We start from the raw sequence: 26,993 nt of genomic DNA on the forward strand, positions 1-26,993 counted from the left end.
ATGCCAAGATTAGCTGGGTATAATCTGCATCGTAGGAAACTTTGAAGTTAGTAGGTGGGGATTTTACAGAGACAACCAGAACAATCTTGGGGGTTTAAAGAGTTTGAGTCATTACAAATAACCTTTCCAAGACAGTTAGAACTTGTCTTTTCAGGTAATGTATCTTGCATTTAAGTATGTTTTAAACAGAGGCTTTTGTACAGTGTTTAAATTAGGAGTGCCCTTCTCTTCTATAAACTGTCCCTACTCTGAGCGACAGTTCTGTTCTGGCTACGTGGCTTGGGCTAGAGAGAGAAATGGGTGGCTGTGTCCACTGAGCTGTTTTCCATAATATACAGGCTATAACCTGTTTTTATTCTTTCCTTTTCTAGCAGCAGCCCCTGTCGCAGCCAGCGTCCCTGCAGCAGGTGCTGGCCAGCCAGCCTGTGTGCCCGCTCCAGCCGGCACCCCATCTGCTGCCCCAGTTCCAGCCCCCCAGCTCGCAGGTGGCGGCTCCCAGCACCCCCCTGAAACCCCTGCAGATCCCAGCCGTGCCGCAGCTGCCACCCGTGGCCCCTTCCCAGGTAACGCCTTGGAAAACGGTGTGTGGACACATCCATTTGAGTAAAGCTTCCCAGCTAATAATTAACATGATTTGCAGGTTTTTGTGTGTCTATTTTAAATGCATGCCAATTTAGTTACTCCATAAGAATATAGCTTTTTTTCCTGATTCCTGTATATTTCTTTGATTTGTTTTTGTTTGGTGAAGCAAAAAACTCCTTTGTGAGTAATCCTGTGTTATGCCTAGAGAGTCCAGTTAATGGCAGTTAAAAATTTGCAATAACTGCATTTTTTTTTTTCCCCGGCACCTTCCTCTCTGGCATACTCTATTCCCCATCCCAGGCTTAAGAGCACGAGAAGTTGCCCGGTTTTTTTTAATTTTTATTTTTCTGAGTTCCTGATGTCACCACTTTCCCTACCACCCACCCATTCCCCTCCCAAGCTCTCAGCCCTGTCTCTGATTTCAGTAGCGGGGACGGACCCTTTCCTGGGCCAGGAAGGGTTTTCTGGTGCTGTTGGTGTTTGCTGGTGACAGCCACCCTGATGGGAAGCAGCTCGTGACAAAGGGAAAAAGCAAACTGCTTCCGTGGTGACAGGGCAGTCACGGTCTGCTACGTCACTGGGAGGTTTTGATTGTAAAAACCCTTTTATGGGATCTTCCATGCTGCCTGGGTTGCTGCCAGCCTGTTTAAAGACAAGGGGTTTAAATTGTCTTGCTGAATTTTGCACGAACGAGTTTTGTGTTTTGTCTGGTCTGATTCCTTTTCATTTCTGTGAAAATGAAGGCAGCTTTTAATCAGTATGTTACGTGAAGGCTTCAAGCTAGTGTTAGAAATAGTTTTAATCTTTTAAGCTATAAAAACGTCCCCCCCAAAATGAATTTTTTCTTTTACTAATGATTTAGGCATAAGTCAGTTTTCATTACTGTTTACAAACCTCAGAAAATGAAGTGATTAACAAACAGATATAATTATCATGGCACAGGTGATTTTTACATACTTGTATGGCAAATGAAACTACTTTGTACCATCAGTGAAAGCACCTGCAATTCATATGATATTGTATTTTTTTCAGATTCCCCAGTTTCCTGTCATTCCTGCAATTACTCCTCTGGCAGGACTTGACAGCCTTCCTCCAACCCTCTCTGACATACCTGCTGCAAACGTGCCCCCCATCCCTGCTCCTTCTCAGTACTTTGCTCCAGCCGTGCTCCTGCCCAGCCTGCCCATGAACCCTGCGCTGCCCATGGCGCCCAACTCCCCCGCCCTCCCTATGCAGGCCGTCAACCTTCCCCACACCACCGTGGCGTCTCTGGTCTTGCCCTGCCAAACAATAGTGCCAAATATGTCGGCTGCTCCGATCCCATTGCTTGCCGTGGCGCCGCCGGGGGTGCCCGCCTTGCCGCCGCACCCCGCGGTGCCGCCGCTGCCCCCGCAGCAGATCTACCCGGCCACCTTCCAGCAGATCATTGCGAGCGAGGCGCCCTCGCCCCATCCCACGCAGAGCACGCAGGCCGTGTCCCAGCCGCAGCAACCGCCACCTCCTCAGTCACTGCAGCCCAGCATTGTCCATCCCTCCGAGCAGCCTCTCTCCGCGCCCGCGGCCGCTCACCAGGTAACGTGCTGGGCACGGGGCACTCGGGCCTGGACTCCAGGGTGGTTGGTGAAGGCAGGCGTTCCCGGGGCTCTCTCCCTTGAAACACGCAGGGGTTTTTCTGTGCTCTTAAGATGCTTTGTGAACTTCTAGACCTTGGTCCTGCAGCTGGTTGCTAGAGCTGTGAAGTCAGGTAAAGCAGGCGGGGTCTTAAGTGAATATTGAGGATCATAGAATCACAGAATAGCTTGGGTTGGAAAGGACCTTCAAAGCTCCCCCAGTGTCACCCCCGCCCTGAGCAGGGACATCTGCACCAGCTCAGGTTGCTCAGAGCCCCGTCCAGCCTGGGCTGGGATGTCTCCAGGGATGGTTCGTCCACCACCTCTCTGGCCAACCTGGGCCAGGCTCTCACCACCTCAGTGTAAGAAATTCCTTCCTCATGTCCAACCTGCATACAGGATATAGGGAATAATCTAAGAGGCTTTGGAAAGTGAGCAGACAGGAGCACTTTTTGGATTCCCTCTTCCTTCTCCCATCTCGAATACGGAAGAGGATTGAGCCGCAGTTCTCCTATGGCAGAAGAGGCTGAGCTGTGCCAGCCCCGCAGCATGACTCTGCTCTGTGCACAATGCGGACGGAGGCTGTTGTACGCTCCCGGGAAAATATGGGTGAGCTGGCAGGGTGGTGGAGCTGTTTTGATGTAGAATTGCTATAAAACAGTAAAGGGAAATGGCCATTCTGTAACAACTCTAGAAAACTGCACAGAAGAGGTCTGTCAGACAAGAATTATTCTAGCTGCAGACCCTTTCCCCCTTAAAAGAAACACAGCATAAAATGGAGCTTCTAATAGTAGCAGTTTTTACAAGAGAACTTGTTGACATGAGTCTGTAAATACTTCTATTGCCACATCTGTGATCTGACAACATGAAATGCAGTCTGACCCAAGGAGGAGAGAGCACTAAATCTGTTAATAATAGCATTCTTGAAAATCTGTGTTCTACTACATCACTTTGCCATAACGTATTGATTAAAATTCATAACATCCCATTTCAACCTGCTATATCACAGCATCTTCAAAGTAGGACATCTTTTATATTTTTCTCTTCAGCCGTATATTTGGTACAGAAATATTGTTTGTGAAAATGTAGGCAACACAGAGCCCGAGAGTTCCCACTGAGCTCGTTAGTCATAGTGTTTCTAATGGCTTTAAAGGGAATTCAGTCAGGCCCGTTCTGCCCACCAAGCACAGCAAACACCAGAACTGGGTAACTGATAACTCCCAAACAGTCCTGACACGGTCATTATCTATCAAATACGTATGGGAGAATTGCATAGTAATTTTTAGGATTAAAAAAAAGCCATTAGAAATAAAATGGACAAGTGCAGATGAATATTCAAAAATACCTTCTATGTTTTAAAGTACTTTTAATGGAGAGGTATTTCAGTAAATAAAGGCTTTCCAGTGCACTGCTGTTTTGGCAGCTGACTTTTAGCACCTCTGAGTTCAGTTTTGCCCAGGTAAATTATACATTGGAACATTTTGTGAATTATTGTAGTTATATACAACTGAAAAAAAAAAAAACCAACACCGCTCTTTTGCAATGTACACCACAGTTGCTATTCTAACAACCTCCTCTTAAGCAGTTGTGTAACTGTTATGTTGTAAAGCACACTGCATCTTATTTTTATCTACATGAAAACGCAGAATAATAATTTTGATTCGTATCCAGAATCAGCAGAGAGCAAGCCGTAACAAAATTGTGTGGCCTAGTTCTCATCTGACCTTTGATATTTTTTTTAAAAAAATATCTTTTCCAAGTAGTCTGAACCTCTAGGTGATGATACTTTAAAAAAAGTAAAGAATTAGCCAGCGTTTTACCTAGTACTAAAAAGCCTTTTTTCTTCCATATTTTTCTTTTCTTTTTTCTCTTCCCACAAGTTCAGTCCCCTTGGAAAAATACATGATGTACCTAAAAGGAGAATGTTCTGTTCTTAAATGTACAACTCAAAAGAACTGTTATGCAGAATAACAACGTGGTCTCTAAGGTAGCTGGCATCTAATCGCACCGGTCCGGTTCCCACAAAGTGCTTACGCACACAGGTTATTTTAATATGCTGAAGAAATCCACAGAGATAAGTGAAACTTCCTCTTGTGTGCGAGACACAACAGGATTGGAGCCTTGGTGCTTAGTGTGTCAGGAGCTAAGTTGTGTCTGAAGCGTTTAAACTAAATGGAAAACATGTCTTCCCTGAGACACTGGTGTATATTCAGTAAAAGAGTTACTTGTGTGGTCTATACCAGCTACTGGTTCTATGTATAAAATAGATTTTTAAAAAGATCCTAATTTAGATTATGGGTCCAGTACATTTTTCCCTGCATGGACATTGTGGTATGCTTGTTGAAAGCAGAGCAAACTATTCAGGACAGTGAATTCATAATCTAGGATTTTAATTTCTTAGCAAAGTATGGCTTTGTTTCTACAAATTAAATGGTACCTGAGCAATATACACATTGTCATAATTACATGGGAAGAATCGCTGGATTTTTATTTAGTCGTTTCAAAGCAAGTTTAAACCCTTGTGTAGTTACCTTTCCACGCAGAGACCACACACTACAGTCTCACCATGGAATTATAATTCTTTTTCCGTGAACTCTGGTGACTTCAGTGCCTTGTCATGTAAGCGGTGAGCGCTCTGAGCAGGCTTTGTTCTAACAGCTGTCTGTGTTGCAGCAGATGCCGGGACACGCTCAATTCACTTTGGAAGCTGGAGGCCCGGTGCCTGTGCTGCCCGTGCAGCCTTCCATGGTCATGTCACCACCTTTGCAGTTGCAGCCTGACCTCCTGCCCGCCCGCGTCGCTCCTGAGGGCCTGGCCCAGCTCCACAGCAGCCTCGCCGTGGCCAGCCCGCCCGTCCCCGCGGATCCCGGTCCGCCTCTGCTGCAGCCCCAGCCCGACCTGCCCCAGCCGCTGGCTCCGCAGCTCCCAGCGCCCTGCTCAGCTCTGCCGCCGGGGCCAGAGACATCTCAAGAGGTAGAGCCATTTCCTCTAACTCACCAGCCTCACCTTCAGCCTTCTTACTTACTCCTTTGTGAAATAATCTCCCTTGTGAAATAAGCCCATTATCCCCTCTCACCATATAGAGCCACTTGTCCGAAGTGCCGGCAACTCTGGGTCAGCAAATAATTGGCTATTGCAAATGAAGCTGGAAACTGCATTTGTGACTTGTGAAATGTCTCCTTCAAGTAATGAGGCAGCAGGACTAAGTGCCTCTTTGTCTGTAGCTGAGAACAAACATAGGGATAGAAATTACTTTAAGTGCTGTGGGTCAGTAAGAAACTGTTCTGTGGAGTTTCATCCATATTTTGTCCAGTCTTGTTTTAAAAGTCTTGAGCACTTGTGCAACCAACCATCATTTGCCTTAAGAAACTGTTTCATAATCTGATTCTTCACTATGTAAAAGCTCCTCATGCTCCTCAGCTTGAGCCTTATTCCCATTTCATTTAGTCTTCTGTCCTCCTGGACTGCCTGAGTTCTAGTCTAGCACTGGGATTTTTGTTTCCTCAGATTTTCATAGGCATTCCCAATTCTCAGTGGTCATATAAGTGAGATACATTTTATTGTTTTCTTTATAAAACTGTCAGCTCCTTCTGTCTGCTATTTTGACTTTTCTTTCCACTCCCATAATTGTTTAACCTTCAGCCTTGACAGAATGTCACAGAATGTTTCCTTCTCCTCAGCTCTTTAGTAGATATCCATAAACAAAGCAAAACAAAGGTTTTGGCATCTGTACTAGATTTCAGTAAAAGAGACTAATGCGTTCTTCCCCCTTGAATGGAAATGCCCTTCAGCAATTCTGCTTTCAGGATTGCTCCTTTTGTGGCTCTCTGTTCTGAGCTACCTTTCCTCCCAAAGTAACAATTTCCAGCTTTTCAAGCTAAATCTCTTTTTACACATGTTTTGATGCATGTGCCGCATGCCTTTACAACACAGTACAGGCTATGAATTTCAGTAGAGGGACAACTGAACTCCTCTTCAAGATGTTCAGTAAGGACGGTGCTGACATTAGAACTAGATTCTAGTTCTGTATTTTGCTTTTCCTTCTCGTGGCAGTTGAATTCTTGTCAAAAAACTATTCATGCTGTGATGGAGGACGTTTCCTGCCGAATTTCTGTGTCCTCTAGTGTAGATATAGCAGCAACGGTAGAACCTGCAGAATCCCCCCAGTAAAGCCTGTGTCAGGCATGTCCCTCACTCCAGATATTTCTCCTCCAACGGCCTTTTTTTCTGGATGTGCAGCTCATGTCAGAATCAACGCTGATGCCAACGCTACAGCCTTCAATGCAGGATCCATCCCATTAGAGATTCTGGAAATAAGAATAACCTTTGTTGTGCAGTGTGATATGGGGGGTACAAGTTGTCTTATATTACCCAAAAAATCCATGCCTACTGAGGCATATGTCTATCCTGTCACTTTATCATATCCTTAGGAACATTTAGACACTGTTTTGCTAACTTCATTCTCACATTTCACCTGTACATTAACTCACTTCTGTCTTTTAATCTAAGGAATTAATCCAGTATCATAGGATGGTCAAATCGATCAATGCGCTGATTTTATGACATAAATTGCTAAGGTTTTCTCAGGTGTGAGAGGAGTTTCATATTGATATATACTCAAAACACTGCGTTTTGTTGCTACTCTGCTATAACTCTTATCTCTCTCTTTTGTTGAAGTGTGTGGCAGTACCTGCATCCAAACCAGCCTGATCTGATCAGGCAAATGCGATGTTGGAAGGCAGTTGACCAAGTGCATTACTAAAATTCAGATACATTATGTCTGTGTTCTCACTGTTCATTAATTTTGCAGTTTTACTGAAACTGCAGTCGAGCTTGGTGTGGCTTATGTGTGGCATGATAAGCAGCGAGTGGGGGTGACTGGTTATCTGCTGAGCTTTGAGCTCCAGCCTACCAACCCTTTTGTATTAAGATGTAGCAAGGACAGCTGGGGGGCTTGTTTCTAGCTGCGTGTCTGTGGGAGGATTTTATCGATGAATGTTTGTAAATATAATTATATATTTATATGTATATTTATGAATATATTCAAGGTGTGTGTATATACCTACAGAGTTACGTGTGTGCGTGTCTCTGTGCGTATATATATGGAAGTTCATTACAGTAGCATCAGTAGTGTCATCGTCACAAATTCTGTGAAAACTGGTCTACCCGATGCAAAAGTCATGCTATCGATGTCTATCCTAGCATTGCAACCAGTGAAGAGGGAAGCTTTTATGGAAAATTCTGGTTTTGTAGAGAGCAAGATGACATGAGATGAAGACCGTGTTTATAAATGATGAATTTTCATCTTTTATTTGTAATTTCTGCAGAAATCTTCACAATAAGTCGAATACAACAAAAATGCTTAACATATTTTGGAAAACTACACAAAGCAATGAAGCAAATTAGCTTATACTTTATATCGGCTTTATGTGGGTATGTCAGGCTATCAAGTTTTTCCTTTGTGGTGAGAACTATTTTATTTCTTTCACCACATCTTCAGCTTTAGAGACAGCAGAAGGGAACTAGCAGAGTAGAGGCTCTGCCTTCAAAAGTGGCTGTGCCCACATATTGATGCTTTGGACTGAAGTAACATTGAGAAGGTACAATGGGACATTTATTCCGAATTCCGCAAATTGGTTAAACAGAATGGTTTAGGATTACTGGTGTCTCAACAGTAAAGCTTTCTTAAAGGTGTTTTTCATCTGCCAATGTAATGCGTTTACTTAAATGACTTTTTCTTACATTTTAGGAGCAGGCAATACAGGACAAACTTCAAAGTCTGTCACAGAGCTGTGAAAGGTATCACTATAATCTCTTTGGCATAAGAAATGTTTTCTTTCTGGAGGCTGGTTTTCCTCTCTCTCTTCACAAGGCCTGGCCTTTGCCGTGGCTGAGAGCACAGTAGCAGGAGCTGAGCAGAAGATGGACGGGTGCACATTTAGGGAGCAAGCTGCACGTGTTCTGTGTGCAGTGTGCCTCTTGTGGCTCCTCCAACCCTTTTAATTCTTTAGCTTGGGTGCTGCATCCCAGCCTTGGTATATGTACAACAGTTTTCACTTCAGCATGTAACTTCTCTTTGTTAAGGTAACTGAAGCGGTACAGTCCCTAGTTTTGATGCCGTTGAATCTGTATAAAAACTCCGTCTTTATCGGTTATAAAGCTTTGGGGTTGGGATTTTAGTGAGCCTGTTCTGTTTTCCTGAATAGATGAGTTAAATTTTATGAACTTTCAAACTTAGTTTTCATTCTATACCACCAAAAAAGTTAGCTTGACACAAGTCAATGCAACCCCACAACCTTGAAATGGAACTCCTTTTTCTCAAGAACTTGCTGCTTTTAAATACTGAATGGAAAGTGAAATCTAAATTTTGTGACTGTAGGTTAGTTCTGGTTATAAATTTGTCTATCTAGTCTGTTGCAGAAAGGCACATGACATTTTCAGCCTTCTATTAAACTCTAATGTGCCTGTTCCAGCATTGTGTTTGAGAAGCCACCTGTGGTGACAGCAGCGGCACAGAGTCTTTCTCAGGACACGTCTCACAGTCTCAGAGGGAGGTTTCTCTTCTCCAGGTGTATGTATAACTCAGTGCTGAGCTGGGTTGTGCTTTTGTAGAGTGGAGAGTAATGGCACCCAAATCAAATGGCTGGCAATGGCAGCAAAGCTGTGATCTGGAGGGTATCCTCTGCGCAAAATGTGTTCGCTTTCCGAACATCAAGTTACATATCCAAGGTAGCTGCAAAGGAACTAGAAATAAGCTGCTCTGTGCAACTAGCACAGAGCAAGAAATAAAAGCCTTGTATTTAAGCAAGAGATCCATAGGTTAGACTGAAATTCTTTTATGCCTGCCTGGCTAAATGAGCTCAGGAATAAATTGCCCAGGAAGGTTATGGGCTCACGGGTGCTTTGTAAGATCAGTTTACACGAACCTCTGAGGACTGATTTAGACAGAGCTGATCATACCTTGGGGTAATAAATAGGCCAGATGGCCTTCCAGAGTTCTTCCTGACATGGTTTTTATGAACCTCTGAAAATTCCCTGCAAATTATTTGCATGTTGATGTTTTCTGTACATGTCATATTACAAATAAGGTTGTTAGCAGCTACTGTTTTGGCCGCTAAAAATAACACACGGTTGCTAGCTGGTCATCTGGGAACTCATGGCATAAAACCTTATTTCTGCTCCTCGAGAGCTGCAGAGAGAGGAGAGGCAGCGTCTTAGGGGATGCTGTACCAGGAGCTGAGAAAACTGGACCTTAAAAACCAGGAACTTGTACAGTTCAGAGAGGGACTGTGAGGATCCCTGAAGTGCAGGGGTCAAGGGGATGTAGCGATGGGACTTTCCCCTGTGGTATTAGCAGAAACGTTAATAAATCATTTCTTATTAGGTGTGATAGCCAGACTACATGCCTGACTTGTAGTTCACTTCAGGTACTGAGCATCTTTTGTAGCAGGCTCAGCTTGGGCCAAAGAAGTGCACGTGTGCCTTTTTGCAGTGTCTGTCATGTATCTTACCTCTGTGTAACTCCATTGTATGTGACGGTGGTTTGATTTGGGGCTTTTCTTCCTTTCTCTTACAAAGCTACATGAGTCCAGATGTTGCTTCGGGTAAAGAGATGAGTGACAGCTTTGAAGGAGCAATAGGAAGTGGAAAACAAGAAGGAAAGTCTTCAAAGAAACATAAGAAATCTACACGTGCTCGTTCACGCCAGGAGAAGTCCAGCAGACCCAAACTGACCATATTAAATGCAAGTACAACCTCTTAGCCCGAGGGTAACTTCAGGATTCCTTTAGCTTTGCTAGAAATAACCATTGTTAATCTTTGCAGGTTTGTAACACGGGAGATAAGATGGTGGAGTGCCAGCTTGAAACACACAATCACAAAATGGTGACTTTTAAGTTTGATCTGGATGGTGATGCACCCGAGGAAATTGCTACTTACATGGTAAGACGTGGTGACATGGCTGCCCACGGTCTCTTAACGCACCAAGCTGCTTCAACCAGCTTATTCTCACATGCGCTTGTTGACCAAGTGTTCTCATAGCCGTGGAATGGGACATTAATCAAAATGTTACTGTTTTCCTCTTTATTTCGATGTGGCCTTACAGGTAGAGAATGAATTCATATTGCAGAGTGAGAAAGAGACCTTTATTGAACAAATGAAAGATATTATTGATAAAGCAGAAGATATGCTCAGTGAAGATACAGAAGGAGAACGAAGTTCTGACCAGGGAACAAGTCCCCAGCAAGATACCAATAGACTGGAAATGAATGAGGTAAGAAATGTTAAATAAAGACTTCTACTTTGATTGCTTTTTTTAACAGCCAGTTATTATAAACTAACTTTACATCCCGTGTTGAAATATATATATATTTCTTAGCTAGAAAAATAATTATTTTACTCCATGAAGGGTTACAATATGAGCACTCCTTGGAACAATGCTCCTCTTGCATTGATGCAGGACAGCTAGTTCTATTCATTTGGTTTTATGTTTTTAACAGGAGAAGCGGCAGTCTCAAATGAAGGCACCTGTGTATCAACAAAATGGTAAGTGTGCCTTTGAATACAAACTTCATCAGTGCCTTAGAGCTTATCTTATGCAGAAATTTGCTGGATTCAGAAAGAAATCCACCAGTTACTTGTGGATGGAAATACATCTAGAAATATGGGTATAACAGTGGTCCCTCTGTTAGCAACCTGGCAGGTCACAGGGCTGACCTGGATAATCCAACATTTGGGGTGTGTAGGGAAGCCCTGAACTACCCAAGCAGATACTCAGCAGTGGAATGGTCAGGCAGACCCAGGCAAGGACACTCTCCTCACAACAAGAACTGCATGTGCAAGAGAAAGCTAAAAGATTGTTTGCATTGGTAATTTAATTGACACTTCTCACCCATAAGTTTTCAGCTACTTTGGTATTACAGAGGGGATCTTGGCCTTCTGAACACAATTGTATCTTACGGGTTTTACAGACAAACGGGAAGGGAATTGGATCTTTATTCTGTGTATAGGCCTATGCTGGAGGGGAAAACAAAACCTCTGCTGAAGGAAGTGGTGTTCCTAAAATCCTCATTACTGCGTGTGGTGCTGTGTGTTTGCTCCATGCTTACAGGGAAGAAGGATGATTTAGAACTACTTTTGACAAGTGCAGAAACCGGGTATTCCTCCAAACTAGACTTTCTGCTCAAAAGATCTGGTTTATTTTTTGCCTGTAAAGGTCATAAATTTTCTCAGTACACCTTTTTTAACATGACATTTCTACTAATGAATGTTACAAAGTGGGTATAGTTCTGGTTTGCCATTTACATATGCCAGGCTTTGGGATAAGATGTGGAAGGAAATAATAGCTAGAAAACATCCGATGTGGAAAAGACAAGCTGGATAAATTTTATGAAATTAACAAATTTTTCATTTTGAGAAAACTGGCCATAGTACCCTTAAAACCTTCATGTACATATTTGTTACCCTTCTAAAAGTATGAACACTTGAAGATAAATTTTCAAAGAACTGGCAGAATTGGGAGGTATCATTGTCTCCTTTCCAGAAGGGATGAGAATCAAATTAGGAGCCATTGATTTAATCTTGGCTAATACTGTAGAAGTTCTGGGTTTCTTTCTGAACATGGAAATTAAGACTAGGCTTTGACAGATGATCTGGAATGTATGGAAGCTTTTGTTTATTTTTTTCTTTTCACCTCTAGTTTTGCATACTGGGAAAAGGTGGTTTATTATATGTCCAGTTGTGGAAAACCCTACTACTGATGCACCTGAATTTTCTCCACCGGTACCTCAGAGTTCGCAGCAGTCTGAAGGTCCAGGTATTTACAAACTTTATAGAAAAGGTTTTTTCTTTTTCTCCGAAGTTGCAGTCTCATCTCTCTTCTGTTCTCACCTGACTTAGTTGTGATTGTTTCCCTTCATTTAGTCAGAGGAAGAAAATTATTCATTTTAAGTCATGCATTTTAAGTGTGTTTCTGGTATTGAACCAAATTAGAAATGTTTACTTGAGTTTTGGGAAAATCTCAGGATTTTAACTCTGCCTTAATGCTACAAGGTAGCTGAAGTTCTAGTCACTGTTCTAATAATCAGTGTCTTTTCAGTGAAATATTTTCACATAATCTACAATTTGAGGTTCTAATTTGACTTGTATAACAGTCATTTTCCAATGGGAAGCACTAATGGGTTATGGCTGGATGTGGTTATCACTGTAGCTAACCAGGAAGTTTTGTGATGTTCGTTCTATGTGGCTCATAAAAAAAGTTAACCTGATGTGTGGTTCTTTTTAGACGTGAAGCAGTCGAATGACCAGCAGGCGAGCTCTGCGATGGCAGACCTGCCTGGTGTCTTAGCTGCCCAGCAGCTTCCCCTACAAGCCAGCGTGTGTGACAGCCCCATTGGAGTCTCCCTGTCCTTGGCACAAGCTCCTGCTGCGGCATCCTCAGCCGGATCGCTGGGCCAGGCGGAGTTCCCCGCTCCGGCACCACCGGGATCTGCTCCGAACCTCCTGGAGCAGGCGGCTGCTAACGGAGCTCAGCCAGAATATTCCCCGCAGAAGGCCGCGATGGCCGCTCAGCCCGGCGCTCCTGTCCCCCATGCCGCCGTGCTGGAGGAGCCTCCCGACGCTCTCCTGGCTCCTCCGCGCCGGCAGCCACCAGCCGACGAGGGCACGTGTGTCCCCGATGTGGAGATCGCCTGCTGCAGCGTCGCGCCGCACAAGTCGGCACCTCCCACGAAGGCGGCGGAGCTCTGCCCACTGCCCGTGCTCCCCGACGCCGTGGTGCTGGAGCGACAGCCCGTGGCACAGGCCCCTCCTCACCTGCCGGAGGTCGGCCCGCACGGCGCGGCGCCGCACGCCTTCCTGAGCCAGGCGTTCCCCGCGGCCGACCCGATGGCTCTGGCGGGCTCTCGGCTCCAGAGCCCCACGCAGGCGGTGGCGGCCGCGTCCCAGCCGCACACGGTGCTGCCCCAGGCGCCGCCCGCGGCCCTGGGCATGGCCCTGCTGCAGCCCAGCGCTGCCGAGTCCGATGGAGAGGGGCCGCCCAGGGTGGACTTCGTTGACAACACGATAAAAAGTCTTGATGAGAAATTGCGCAATTTACTTTACCAGGAATACGTTCCTACTTCTTCAGCGTCAGCAGGGACTCCAGACACCTCTGCCCCGTTGGAACAGGGTGACAGTGAATTTAACTTGACGCCTTTTCCCGAAGATCAGGTTCCCACGTTGGTGTTGGATTTGAGAGAACCAAGCCATAAAGCTGCAGGTGCCGGCCAGGAGGTGAAAGCTGCTGCTGAGGCCACGTCGGTGCCGCTGATCCCATCCGAGACCTCCCCCTACCCAACACTGGCCAGTCCAGCCGTGACTCTGCCCTTCTCAGCCCCAAATCCAGCCGCTACGGACAGCACCAGGACAGAGCTCAGAACCAAAGAGCCTGTGGTAGGACGCTTCTTGCTTCTCTAAACATTTGACACTTCTGCTCCTGAGTATCTTTTTGTCTGACTGCTTTCCAGTGTGGAAGTTCTCCTGAATTTTTACTTTGTCAGATGTATTCTGACTCATTCTGCGTAAGCACTTGGTTGTGAAAACCAGATTTTTCCTTTGGCTTTAAAAGTGATATATCATCTTAATTTGTTCTCCTCTTGTTTCTAAAGCAGGCAAGAAACGTGATAACTTTTTTGTAGTTTAAAAATGTATAACACATGAGGGATATAGTAATTCAAATTCTGATGAAGATCACATTTCAGTATGATTTTTTTTTTTAATATAAATTAATGGCAATGATTATAATGCCTGCCTTCCAAGTCAGTCTGAATAAAATAAACACTTCAGGAGCCTTTGATTTGTTCAAGTGCTGCAGCCAAGGGCAGACACTCCCTAGGTAGAAGCTTGCTCAGCTCCCAGTAATGGTTTCTGTTGTCTTCCCCTGAAGTCCACAAAGATGACTTTTCTGGGAAGCACCTGAGGAAGGCTGGAGCAGGTGGTCTGGATCATTATTCACTCCATGTCTCAACTGTGGACCTGTGTTATGTTCGTTCAGATAAAATCCTGAGTTTATTAAATTCAACAGATTTGCAGTGCTTTCTGCTAGAAGATCAGTGCATATCTTACTTGAAAAGCAGCATTTCTAGAGATAATTATGTCACCACTAGCAAGGATGAGGCTGTTCCCTGTAGTGTCAGCTCTATCAATGGCTTGAAAGATGCTCTGTGTTACAGGAAAGATGGCACTTGGGTAACTCATTAGAGCATATTGTTTATAATGATCAATGACATTCTACAGCAGATCTCGATTAAAGGTGTTATGTCTCTCCAGTGATTTGAATTTGTCCTATTAAAATCTGTGCCAGTAAGTAAAGAGAGACCTAGAATTTCTGCAGACAGACATACAGATGAAGAACCTACAGTCTATCTGGAAAAGCAAACCAGAACAAAACCTCAAACTGATATATAATTCAGTGCCTGGTTTTTAGTAACTTAGGCTGCAGTTCCCTCTGAGACACTGCCACTGCTATTTTTCTTCCAAGGGAGGGAAAAAAGGAGGAGTTCAAGGAAAAGCAAGAAGGCCAGCTCCACAAACACTATAAAATTTAATATTCTACAATAGTGTCAGGGCAGAGAGGGGGTGAGAGGGAAGAAGCAGCCTTTCTACTTTGTGTGTGAGACTGAAATTCTTTTTCTTTTTTTCTTTTTACTGCAAGTTTGAAATGTCAGAGGTCACCGGCATCAGTGCTCATTCCTCAGAAGCAAGAGGTGGGTCAGCAAGCAGAAAAGGTAATGAATGCTCCTTGCAGTGATGAATGCAGTGATGTGTCTGTCCTGCACGTGGTCCTCTGCCAGAGCGAGGCACTTCTGGTCCTATTTGACACTTAACTAATATCAAACATCTCGCTTCTGTCAAGCTTCCTGGAAAGAAATGGCCTCACAAGGCCGATTGATTTTAAACCATAAATATGTAATACATGTCTGTGGTGTAGGGTATTCACGTGGACGGCTACATTCCCCATAATAAATTTCCTGTGCCCTTAAAAAGTCCAAACAGCAAGTCCCTTGGATTTCCTGGGTTTCATAAAAACATGTTGACAAAAATAACATGATTGAGGGTGGCCCCTCTGGCTGGAAACCTGTAAGATTTTTCAAGGAAGCCCCACACAGAACTAGGAAACAGTCCTTTAGATACAATGGCACTTTCTGTGATAACATAGGAGGAGTAAGACACTGGGTATTTATCATGCTCCATTTACCTGTCTTGTAAGTCATGGGAAGTGTTAAGGTCTGAGGAACCTGTAACTGCTCCTGCTGTCATGGGTGAGGTTTGGGAGGGCTTATATACTTTTTTTTTTTTGAGGTCATCATGGCAAAGCTGGCTACAACAGCTTTGTGCACAATGTAGATCATTCATGCCTGGTGGATGTAGATCGTGCATCGCTCTGGGTCAGTGTGTGAGGGGAAAGCTGTGGGCAGCCACGTGCATTTGTCTCGCTGCAGACAAAGAGTGTGCAAGTGGAATGTAGCACTGTGTAGTAAAATTTATGTATCTTAGATACCATCAAGCAGTGATGTATTTCACCATTTTGGAACTCTGACATGAGAGATTTTTGCCTTATGTTCACTCTGCCATGTGCCATAAGAAAGCAGCTTTCTGAAAAGCTTGTGTTTATTGATTTAACTTCAAAACTAGTGTCCAGTTTGTGAAATAATCTCCTCTTGATTATTGCCACTAGTATTTTGCTTCTTGCATGCTGCTGTGGTCCAAGTGGCCATTTTTTCAGCAATGTGGTGTTTGACTTCGTTTCGGGCACTTTTAATTGTTGGTACCTGTCAAATGAAAGGTGTGAAACCCCAGTCCAGCTGTGCTCAACTGCAGTATTTCCTGTGCATGAATATCAGAGTGCAGTTGTTTATTTTTTGAGACATCATGAATACCTTAGTAATGCAGGCCCAATGTACCGTGCAGATATCTACCTTCTGATTTTTCTGCTCAAAATTTTTCAATTGACTAATGAAATTCCACACTCCTCTTACTTGAATTCCCCAAATTAATAGAGTGAACGGAGTTCCTACCTGCAGATATTTTATATTGTCATCCATATTGCCTCCTGCATTATAGGTCCTGTATTATGAAGACTGGATATTTAAATTATTCTTTAGTGCTACACTTTGTCACACTTCAGTTTTTCACAATAAACACATTGGCTTTTCTTATACTGAAGCATTTCAATCATGAATATGTATTTTTTTTTCCAACTTGTATAACAGGTTCAGCTGCAAGCATCACTTCAGCTCCTGCTGCTACAACAAAAGGCCTCCTTCAGGTAACCGGAAACTCAGAGCAGTTTTATGCATGATTCTTACAGTTACTTTCAAAATTAATTGCCATTATTTTCTCCAGGTTGCACCTACATCATCAAGCATAACTAAACAGATGGAAACTTCTAAAAGGAGCGAGAAGGCCGAGACTCTGACTCCATCTGTAACGCAGATATCTACAGCAGATGGGGTGATAAATAACCTTCAAAGGGATGACTCTCTAGACTCTGGTTCCTATGGAAAACAGGCTGAAACTCATGATAGCGGCACACCAGCCAAAACCATTGGCAGGTTTTCAGTAATCAGCACGCAAGATGAATTAACTTTAGCAGCGCCGCACTGCTTGAGGTTCTCGGCACCCCCAGACGTCTATCTGGATGTGCTGCCTTCCAGCCCGGACCTGAAGACGGCTGTCCGGCGGGTGCAGACGGCCTCTTCTGTCGATGTTCTCTGTGACCAGGGCTCGAGCGATTCTGCTGATGAGCCTTTCCATCGACAGCCGGCTGCTGCTGCTCAACTGTCCCCCCCCAGCAGTAGCGCGGCCACCGACTTAATTAAAAAAGCAGCTGCTTTTCTGCAAAGATCTGGAAAATCTAGCTCACCAGCAGTTGATTCACCGAACGGGCAAGGAACAAAAATTCCTACCATCAACATAACATCTTTCCACTCACAGTCGTCGTACATGAGCAGCGACAATGACTCGGAATTTGAAGACGCAGATATGAAGAAAGAATTGCAGAACCTGAGAGAAAAGTATGTTGGGTTTGCAAACACGGCCAGGGAGGCTTGTGTTAAGATACCTAGACAGCATCACAGTGTACGGGGAACAAATATTTTTTTCATAGCTGTGATGAGTAAACTGGTTCTGGGCAAATTAGGCATAACTAAGACATGCCCCCAAATGTCATACTACACCCTTTTATGCATCACTTCATTTGACAGTTCCACTTACAAGAAGAATAATTCAATAGTAAGTTTTTTAAACCTCAAAATGTTTCTGCTGCTATGCCCATTTTCCTTACTGAACAGCTATGCGGCAGCAAGCAGTAGCACACATGATGTACGTGATGGTAGGTTCCCATGTGGACACTATTTAAAGCGGCATGAAATTAATCTGGCTGCCTGCATAGACAGCTGTGATGGCGCTCACGTCGTGCCCTTCTCTGCAAGGCTGGTTTAGGCTGTCAGGGCTACAGCCCCGTGGCTGTTCCCAGACTGGTTTTAGCGTACCTGCGGGTGGGTGTTGTCCCACCCCAGCAGATGGGATGAGGGATGAGTTAACTCTGAATACGACATGCACCCTGACCCAACAGATGAGATCAGGTGTGAGTTAACTCTGGGTATTTCTGCCTGGTGATGCAAAGTGAATGACAGACAATCACTCCAGGAGTCCAGTTCAATTATGAATTTACTAAAAGCATGTGGTGGAATACAAATTACAGTGATTAGCGACTTGGCAAAAGTATATTATAATATCACAAAACTTGTCAATACACTGAGAGCAAAAGTCCTTCTAAAAATGGTGGTTTGGCAACAATTAGTAACTATAATGCAAAACTTAAGTAAACTTATGATATTACTTATATATGTTCAAGAAAAAGGAAAAGAAAGAAGGAAAACTAAGATATAAAAGAGAGAGTTAAGATATCACCACTCCACAGGTTATTGGTCCAGTGATGATGTCCTACAGAGGGAGGGTGGTTGCGTTGAAGACTTCATATACATCTAAGCCATGCGTGGAGTCGTTTTATAACCCAGTTCATTTACGTGTTGGGGGGTTCATCTGCTCCCTTTGTTTGCTCTTCATGCTAATTAGGAAGACTCTTCTGGAAATGGGTCTGAGGTCTTCAAACTAGGGGAAAGTTCATGGTACTGAGCAGAAGTGAGTTGTTTTGCCTGTCAGGGTAGCTGTTGGCTCATGGTTTCTTTTGATAATTGGTTGTCTGACAGGTGGTTCACCTCTATCATTCCAATTATTATCCTAATTAGGCCATGGGGCCTTCACGGATCAAGGTGTCTGGAACCACAGTCAAACACAAAACCTCGGGAAAGATAAGACTTCCACAGCCATCTATCTTATCCTCCCAAAGTAACAAAATCTAGATGTTTAAGGCATAACGTAGTCCTTTGTTCTGCTAAGGACTTCTATTTTTCATGTTGAATCCCTTCAAACTGATGTACATGCCTTTCTAGAAACCGCTGGTTTGAAGTGAGAAACGTGGGAATGATCTGGAATTCCTGTCAGATCTCATGTCAAAATCAATGGGTTTTACTGAGGATGTTGAAAATCTTTTTAGCTGTCTAGGATTCTGTCTTATAAATGAATATCTGAGAAGTCAGTCACCGCATTTGCCAAGTAGCTTGTTATAATTTCACATACTTTTTGGTTGAGCAGTTTATTTTTTTTATAGCCAAAGGGTGTGGGGGGAGGTTGGTTGTTTTGTTTGGTTTAAATAACTAAATATGCTGTCAAAATGCAATGCTTTATCAGATACATTGCTAGCAGAGTTCTTAATTTCTTTACGTTTAGGCATATGAAAGAAATCGCAGAACTTCAGACTCAGCAGAAGAACGAGATAGAGGCGCTGTACATGCGGTTAGGGAAACCCCTTCCTCCCAACCTGGGCTTCCTTCACTCCGCCCCACCAAGCAGCCGTCGCCGGAGAACCAGCAAAAATAAATTGAAAGGTGGAAAACTGTTAAATCCTCTGGTCCAGCAGCTCAGGAGTGGAACACCAAGCACAAGTAGGTACACGAGGTTCCTTCCATACACCCCTTGTTTGTGTCAGTTGGGGTTCTGCTGTGTAATGGCATTGACTGCAGGAAAGGCACAGATTTTTCTTGTCTTTAATACAGCAATGCAAGCTTGTGTACTGCAAACTCGTTTGGAACTGGGTTTCCTTTGGGACGGGCTTCTTGGAGCTGCCCAGTGCTGAACCATACGTATCTTCTCTGCATCGGTTACAATGCTTGGCAGAGAAACAATATTCCACTTCAATTTGGAATACAGCCTGGTTACATTTTCTTATTCTTTCTCCAAATGCAATTTATTGATGTTTGTATTCACCTCTTAGGTGCTATTATCCTCTATTGATTATGCGCTGTATGTTATTGTTGTTTACTTTTTCCTACATGATGCTGTATAAATAAGATTGGATTAATTTGCTCCCTAAAAGGATGGGCAGTAAAAAATCTGTTATAAAACTGTGATAGATACTTAGACCATCTGAGGTAGTTTGGGATTTTTCAAACAGCAGTTACAGTCTAGAGTCATTATCTCTTTGGAAAGTATAAAGGCAAAATTTAACTAGAAAATGTTGGTATACCCAGTACCGATTTCTTCAGCAAAATGTAGAACAGAATATGAAATTTTTTTCTTCAAGCTAGTTCAAGCCGTTCTTTAGAGGAGCAGCGGCGCTTCCAGCATTAATGCTGTATTTCAAAGCTGGTAGCCCTTGTTTGCAAAGTCACTGCATTATAGGTCCACTTTGAATTTCATTGCATCAATCTTAATTACAGACTGGATTGGAAATTTTTTGCTTTTACTTAAGGATTTCAACTGAGATAGGAAGGGCAAAGCTCTTCAGAGGCAAGACGTTCTGTGATCCATTGAGAATCTCAGTATTCTTGCCTAAAGGACCTGAAGCAACGTTCAGTGCTTTACAGCTCTTCAACTGCTGCTTGGGCGTGCGGAGGCTTTCCTGCCTTTCCTTGGGATGAGATACTCGGCATGGCTGTAATCCACGGGCCATTCCTTGTCCAGTTTGTTCTTGGCTTCTCTTCAGCCATTTTTTTCTTTGTCTGTTCACAAACCCCACGTCTCTATCTCCACTCATGGCTCTTGGCTCATATCGGTGTGCTACCCTAGTCCAAACAATTCAAGCTTATTTCTGCATAAAATGTCCCAATTTTCCATTATTACTTTTCTGTGTCACCTTCAGTTTGAACAGAAATCTGCTCAGTCGGACTGTTCTTGGGTGCGTGCTTTCCGTTATGCATTTTGTCTCTGTTACTTTTTTAATTTTTTGAGGCACTGTGTAAAGTTCACATTATCTTGGAGAGTCTGTATTCATGCCTGAGTCTCCTCATCCTTGACCACATGGATGCCTCATTCTCTGGTCTTCCCAGGTCCTTTCTCATAGGCCAAGGGCAGGCAGTTCTGATACAGTTACTGATGTAATTGTTGTTTCCACTGTTAAATGCTTTTGCTGATAAATCAGTGTAACAAATTACTACTAAGTTATTCCCATGTTAAAGCCTCTTTACCTTAGTTATTGATGTAGATAGATATATAGATACAGATATTTATATATAGACGTGTGTCTGTCTATTCCTAGATAACTATAAATAAAAAGTTCCTTATGTCTTTGCAGCAACTTTTATTCCTCTCCATTTGCTTGCTTTCACCTTTCACGTGTAAGAGCAAACCTCCCTGTTCTGCTCAGTTGTTCCGTGCGTTCACACCTCCTGCTCAGGCACTTCTGCAGCTTTTGCTTGATTTTGGCAGTGCAACTTGTCCGGTCCCAACTCCAGCCTTTCTCAAAAACGTAGAAAAGAAACTGTAAAAGTCGAACCCACTCTGTAAGCTTCTTGGAGAATCTGGATCAGCAATAGTATGTGTAGATTATTTTCTGGTGCAGCCGATCCATAAATTCTGATTGTAAACTGCTGTTCCTCTTGGTGGCAAGTCAACTATTATTTTTAACCACTGGTTTTTATCTGGTAGTTTCCTAGCATTTGCCATTATGTGCATTTTGTTTGCTCTTTCAGGTAATCCTTCAGACTCTAAAGACTCACCCCATAAAGAAACAACTAAAACTCAGCCTGGATCTCCCGAAGCAGCCGCCGTACCGTCCCCTGCCTCAGCCACCTTCGGGAAGGCTGTTCAGACGCAGCAGCCCTGCTCCGTCAAAGCCTCTTTGTCTTCTGACATCTGCTCTGGCTTGGGCCCCGACGGAGCCGACGTGAACGCCAGCTCTGGCCAAGGTGATTTTATTCACACAGCTGTTCAGCACGTCTTCCAGCACATGCTAAAATTAATTTGCTTCCCTTATGCTTGAACTTAAGAGTGGATTTCACTTCTAGTGGGATAGGAACGTGAACCTTTGACAATCCAAATTACTGGCTTATCTTTAAAAAAAAAAATCTTTGAAGTATTGTCTGAAGAGCAAAAGTTAAACTATCTTACCAAGCATTAAAAGTCAACACTCAAGAAGGCATTCTAGTTTCTAAGACGGAAATACCTTTTATTTTTGCTAGCAGTGGCTTTATACTGACACCTTTTCTGGAGTCTGCCTTACAGATTTTTGAGGAAAAAGGAAAACAAAAAATCATTTCCTTTGGTTCATTTCAGGCTGGTTTTTAGCCACTTAATACTGGTAGACCCAGAGTTCATTGTTATAAAGTACTAAACCATCTTGAGTGTGAGGACAAAAGACTAAAAAAAAAAAAAGAAAAAACCAACAACCCTAAAACAAACAAACAAAAAACCAAAAAAACCCACCAAGTTGTGTTCCCTTTATCTAAGGGGTTAACTTTGTGCATGACTTTGGAGTCCCAGCTAAATGACTGTAGATTGGCTGCATTCCCCAGTCCTGACCTCTGATACTTCTCTGTATTGCACACCTCCGTAGGCTTTCACTGACCTTGTTGCCATGCATATTGGAAGTTATAACAATGATTAAAATACCTTCCTCTCATTGCACATCCTGCCAAACTAATCTACAAAATATCTATCCGTTCTCTTCGGCTGTTATTGCATCCTTTGTGTATGATCAATTAACGTACTCCTCTGTGGCAAAGTTAAAATGGAGTTGTGGATGTTTAACTAACAAAGCTGATTTGACTGGTATAGGACATCTGATCACAGCTACTTGTACTTTATAAGTGTCTTTGTTTTCTTCCCTTTATATTCATTTGCAGGCTGGACGGTTTTCCACCAAACGTCTGAGAGAGTGACCTATAAATCTAGTAGCAAACCTCGTACCAGATTCCTCAGTGGACCTGTGTCTTTGTCCATCTGTTTGTATTTGTTCTTTTGTATTTTATCACAGTCCATCTTTCTTTTACCCCCTTTTTCCAATTACATGTTTTATATCTCTATGTTTGGCAGGATGCCCCTTTTTCTTAGCCATCTTTTCTTTCTTTTTATCTTTCTTTTAAGTAATCCTCATGAACACACCTTATTTATATTAATTTTTCATATGAAAGCTTTTTTTGCACTGCTTTTGGCTCATGCCTGGGCACCAAAAGCATGTGTGGAAGATCTCATCATTTATTATATAGCCTTATGGTAAATTTTACCCTGAACTTATCAAAGCTTTTGTACTCTCTGTGATTTATGTTGAAGTAATTTTATTTGCAATGTGGCAAATATACATGTCTGCTGTCCCGGTTCCAGCGACAACAAAAAGAAATCCATCCTTCTGTAGACGAATGGTCTCTTTCACACATGTTTGGACTATGAAGACATGCATGTAGCAAGCTGATACAATTCTAGAAGGTCACTGAAGGGTATAACTTCCATACAAGGGCTGTATTAACACGATATACAGTACTGTTTATATCCACTCTGTTTTCTTTAATTTTTTTCCCCGCTCTTTGCATGTGGAAATGCTGAGACGATAGTGCTCCAGCTAGTTCTTTCAAAATCTGTTTTCTAGGCGGGCTTTTCCCTATGCATTCACTTTAATTACTTTAAGTGAGCAATTTCTGATGTACTCATGAGCAGCAGGAAGATCTGGTTACTCCAATGGCGAGTACCATCAACTTTTTTTGTGTAAGTTGATCTGGCTGAAGCACTTTACTCAGTTTATTTTCTTATGACCTTACGTGACCTCAGAGATGAAGTCAATTAGCAGTTCATCAAAGCATAAATAAGTAAAAGGCAATATCAGATTTTCAGATGATACTTTGAAATGGATTGCTAGAATCCTGTATTTTTTCTTTCAAATAATTGTGCACCTGCTATTTGTACCCTATTTGGATAACTTCTAAAGTAATTGGCAATTCAACCAAATGATATCAAGCTATTTAATTAAAAAATTAAGACTTTTTTTACCCAATCATATATGCTGCTTTTTAGGCAAACAGATTTTGCTTGTACAATAAAGATATGTTGTGCTGAACAGGTACTATAGGCCACTTACATATAACATTAGAAAGGCTAATGATGTTCTTGAGAAAATGTTTGGTTAAGTAACGGTTCATCTGCATTAATATCAGATCTCCCATTGGAGTTCTACATTGCTCATCATTATCCAAGTGGTACAGATCAAAGGCACAAGACCACTCAAATACACGCCTCCTAATTTTATGAATAAACAATATTTTAAATAATTATCTTTATTTTTCTTTTTGTTTTGTTTGAGGTCCCTCATATTCCAAGCACTCAGGTTCTTGAAAACTGATGTTTACAGCTCAGCATGCAGAATTTATTATCATGCAAGTTTTTAATGACTGAAGTCATGAGCCAAGTTTGCATTCAGGGATTTTTTTTTTGAGAACCTGAGGGGAATTCAGCTCACAAATTTTCCCATTTGGTATTATAATGGACACAGTAGTTTTTTCCTCTGCACATGTAGTTCCCACAAGTGGTTTCATTTATCTTTCACAGAATTGCTATTTGATAGGATGCAGAAAAACTGGGAGATGGCAATTAAAAACCAGCATATTAAAAATGTTTGGGTGCATGGATATTGTGAATGAAAGCAAGGGAATATGTAAATCCTTCGACTCCCGAAGTCTCCCGATGCTTAAATAACTCGGCACGACTAATGGCTTTCTGTTCTCAGCCCATATGCTCCCTTCTCTGTTTCTTCTGGGCGAGGTGTTTGGAGAGGAGGTTTCACTCCCCCGTTTCTGAGTCAGATGAGAAGATGAACTGAGCTTTGGGTGCTTAACCCTGCCCCATCCCGAATCACTGCTGCTCGGGGGCGCAGCTCAGGTTCCAATGCTGCCTGTTGCTTCAGTTGCTGGACCATTCTCCACAGCTGAGTTCCTGGCGGGTTTTGATGGGGATAGGAGATTCCTTGAGCTTGTTTTCCTGGTGAATCCCACAGGTTGGAAGTATGCGTGTGGAGAGGTGAAGAAGTGGCTCAAGGAGGGGTGTCAAGAGGATGGACCAGACTGTTTTCAGTGGTGCCCAGTGACAGAGTGAGGGGCAACGGGCACAGACTGAAGCACAGGAGGGTCCATCTGAACATGAGGAGAAACTTCTTTGCTGGGAGGTGCCGGAGCCTGGACCAGGCTGCCCAGAGCGGGTGTGGAGTCTCCTTCTCTGAGACATTCAAACCCGCCTGGACCGACCTGTGTGATCTGCTCTGGTGACCCTGCGTGAGCAGGGGTTGGGCTGGGGGATCTACAGAGGGCCCTGCAACCCAACCAGCCTGGGATTCTGTGGCTGCGGGTGGCCCAATCGTTCCCCAGGGACAGCCAGGGGTTCCACCCAGCCGGTGTCCAGAGCAGCCATGGCCTCAGGAGAAACAGCACTAGATGATGATGGTGCTGGGAATGGCAGCCAGCTCCTGCTCCTTCCCCTCCGAAGGGCTGCAGTTGACCCGGGTGCAGGCAAAACCGGGCACTCGGATAAGGTGTAAACCAGCTTGCGGCTCTGCACGCTCGAGCGAGGCGAGCAAGCGCTGGGGACAGATGGCGAGTGAGGGTCAGGGACGTGGCTGGGCAGTTTGGGGCCTCGGGGCTATTCCACGGGTCAAGGTTTCCCTGGGGTTTTTTGTTTGTTTCTTGGAGAGCTGTTGGGAAAAGTTGTGCTGGATTTTCAGTAATGCTCTGAATCTATACGCTTGATTAAGGAAAATCAGCCCTTTGAGGAGCTTGGATATTCCAGGGTGAGGCCTGTACTGTGTATGAGCAGGCAAATGGGCAGCAGGTTTAAAAAAAGAAAGTTCAGATGTATTCAAGATAGTTTTACCAAACATCTTGCCCTGGTTACAACATCCATCAAACTTGAACACCTTCACAGTGTTGTCCCAGAACAGCTTTTGATCTGTTCCCCGTGTCCAATATTAACTTTTCCTTTGCACTTTTAATGGAATTATTATTATTATTTTTTTATGGGCTTCAGCATAATTTTAGCCTGAGCTCCTTCCCTAGGTTAAATTGCAGGAGTATCTTAGGGAAGAGTTTATGCCAATTGTGAGTGGGTTTTTCAAAAGCTTCAATTGGCTTAGACTTGTGTAAAGCAATTTTTGTCAAGTCTGTAGTAATTAATATTACTGTATATGCATATGTGATTATGGAAATGGTCTAAGAATTTATTGCCATTTCTATTTTATTTTAGCTTTCAAGCTTTTTGGCAGCTGTTAGAGTGCAAATACGGGACAGTGGATTTTTTTTCTGTCCTGTATGATGTAACAGCTGCTTAATTTCTCAGACAAGAAATCTGAATTGGAGGTAAAACACTCTGCTGAACTTCTGCAGTCTTAGATTAAATCTTAATTATGATTCATCTCCTTAACTGTACAGCTATTAAACACCTTGATTTTAGAAGTAATACAATTAATCTGGTGAATTAGGTTTACCAAGTGCATTTTAAATTGGGTTTGAATTTAAAACCAATTGCAACCGATGATTATCAGTCCCTGCTTCAGGCAGCATCACCACTTAAATAACGTTTCTCATCTCCCAAGTAACGTGCTGGAGTGAGACCGTTTGGGAGAAACGGCTCTTTTTGGTGATCAACTCCTCTGTAATATTTTCCTTAACACCCTCACCTGGGTATTTGATGAATCTCTCTGGCATCGTTTCCCCACAGGCACAGGGGCCCCAGGTTTGATTTGGCACCCGAGGTTCGTATGCACTTGTGACTCCGTTTTCAGGAAGCACAGGGGCTGGTGATTAAACATTTTTACATGTATTTGAGCACGCACTGTAGTCAGCTGCCTGCTTTTATTTTTCGCAGGCAGTTGCTTTTCATTTGCATACATATTGTGCCAAATAGTACTAATTGCTACATGCAGAAATGCTGCAGGATAGTTAAGAAAATAGCATTCCAGTATTACTGCCACTGACGGTTCCATAACGGGAGTTACTAGCTAGCTTTGAGAGCTAGGCAAGGTAAGGTATATCTGGGGGAAAAATTAAAAATAAACCACAGATTGAGTTGTGAATGTGATTTGCATTTGTTACCTAGGCTTTGAGATGAGAAACTAAACTCTGTTGCACTTGCATAAGATGTCACTGTAGTCATGTCCTTCTGATTTTCCTGGAATAGAAACCTCATTAGACTATATGAAATAATAAGAAAATCTTTCAAAGCAATCCTTCTGTTCCTCCTCATGCCGCTCATATCAAAACACAAACATTTCTTCTCCCTTTTTTTCCTCCCTCTTTTCTGTACTTTCTCTTCCTCAGTCTCTGACTGATGTCTCTCCTTTCTCCTATGAAGCCTCATTCAGAGCCTATGTCAACCTGGACCTGCAGTCTCCGAGTTTTAAAGCTGCATTTCTGGCACAGTAACATAAAATATTGACACCGGTTTGCT

At 43.1% G+C, this 26,993-nt stretch overlaps 1 protein-coding gene across 7 annotated transcripts in view; it reads left to right on the forward strand.

Annotated features, from left to right (window-relative positions):
• Positions 1 to 26,993, forward strand: part of WNK2 (WNK lysine deficient protein kinase 2) — a 114,474-nt gene that overhangs the window by 66,755 nt on the left and 20,726 nt on the right. For 3 of the 7 annotated variants that reach the window (XM_065642981.1, XM_065642979.1, XM_065642986.1), the window contains exons 11-26: positions 372 to 563; positions 1,615 to 2,154; positions 4,866 to 5,165; positions 7,942 to 7,991; positions 9,771 to 9,936; positions 10,017 to 10,133; positions 10,297 to 10,464; positions 10,691 to 10,736; positions 11,890 to 12,006; positions 12,475 to 13,622; positions 14,884 to 14,956; positions 16,442 to 16,497; positions 16,575 to 17,245; positions 19,023 to 19,237; positions 21,263 to 21,478; positions 22,415 to 22,513. In XM_065642981.1, coding sequence (XP_065499053.1) covers positions 372 to 563; positions 1,615 to 2,154; positions 4,866 to 5,165; positions 7,942 to 7,991; positions 9,771 to 9,936; positions 10,017 to 10,133; positions 10,297 to 10,464; positions 10,691 to 10,736; positions 11,890 to 12,006; positions 12,475 to 13,622; positions 14,884 to 14,956; positions 16,442 to 16,497; positions 16,575 to 17,245; positions 19,023 to 19,237; positions 21,263 to 21,478; positions 22,415 to 22,513 — 4,174 coding nt within the window. The remainder of the gene's footprint in view (positions 1 to 371; positions 564 to 1,614; positions 2,155 to 4,865; positions 5,166 to 7,941; positions 7,992 to 9,770; positions 9,937 to 10,016; positions 10,134 to 10,296; positions 10,465 to 10,690; positions 10,737 to 11,889; positions 12,007 to 12,474; positions 13,623 to 14,883; positions 14,957 to 16,441; positions 16,498 to 16,574; positions 17,246 to 19,022; positions 19,238 to 21,262; positions 21,479 to 22,414; positions 22,514 to 26,993) is intronic. The other 4 variants (XM_065642984.1, XM_065642982.1, XM_065642985.1 and 1 more) reach the window with 4 other exon arrangements.

Source organism: Caloenas nicobarica, chromosome 11 (genome assembly GCF_036013445.1).
Source record: "Caloenas nicobarica isolate bCalNic1 chromosome 11, bCalNic1.hap1, whole genome shotgun sequence".
Lineage (NCBI taxonomy): Eukaryota > Metazoa > Chordata > Aves > Columbiformes > Columbidae > Caloenas > Caloenas nicobarica.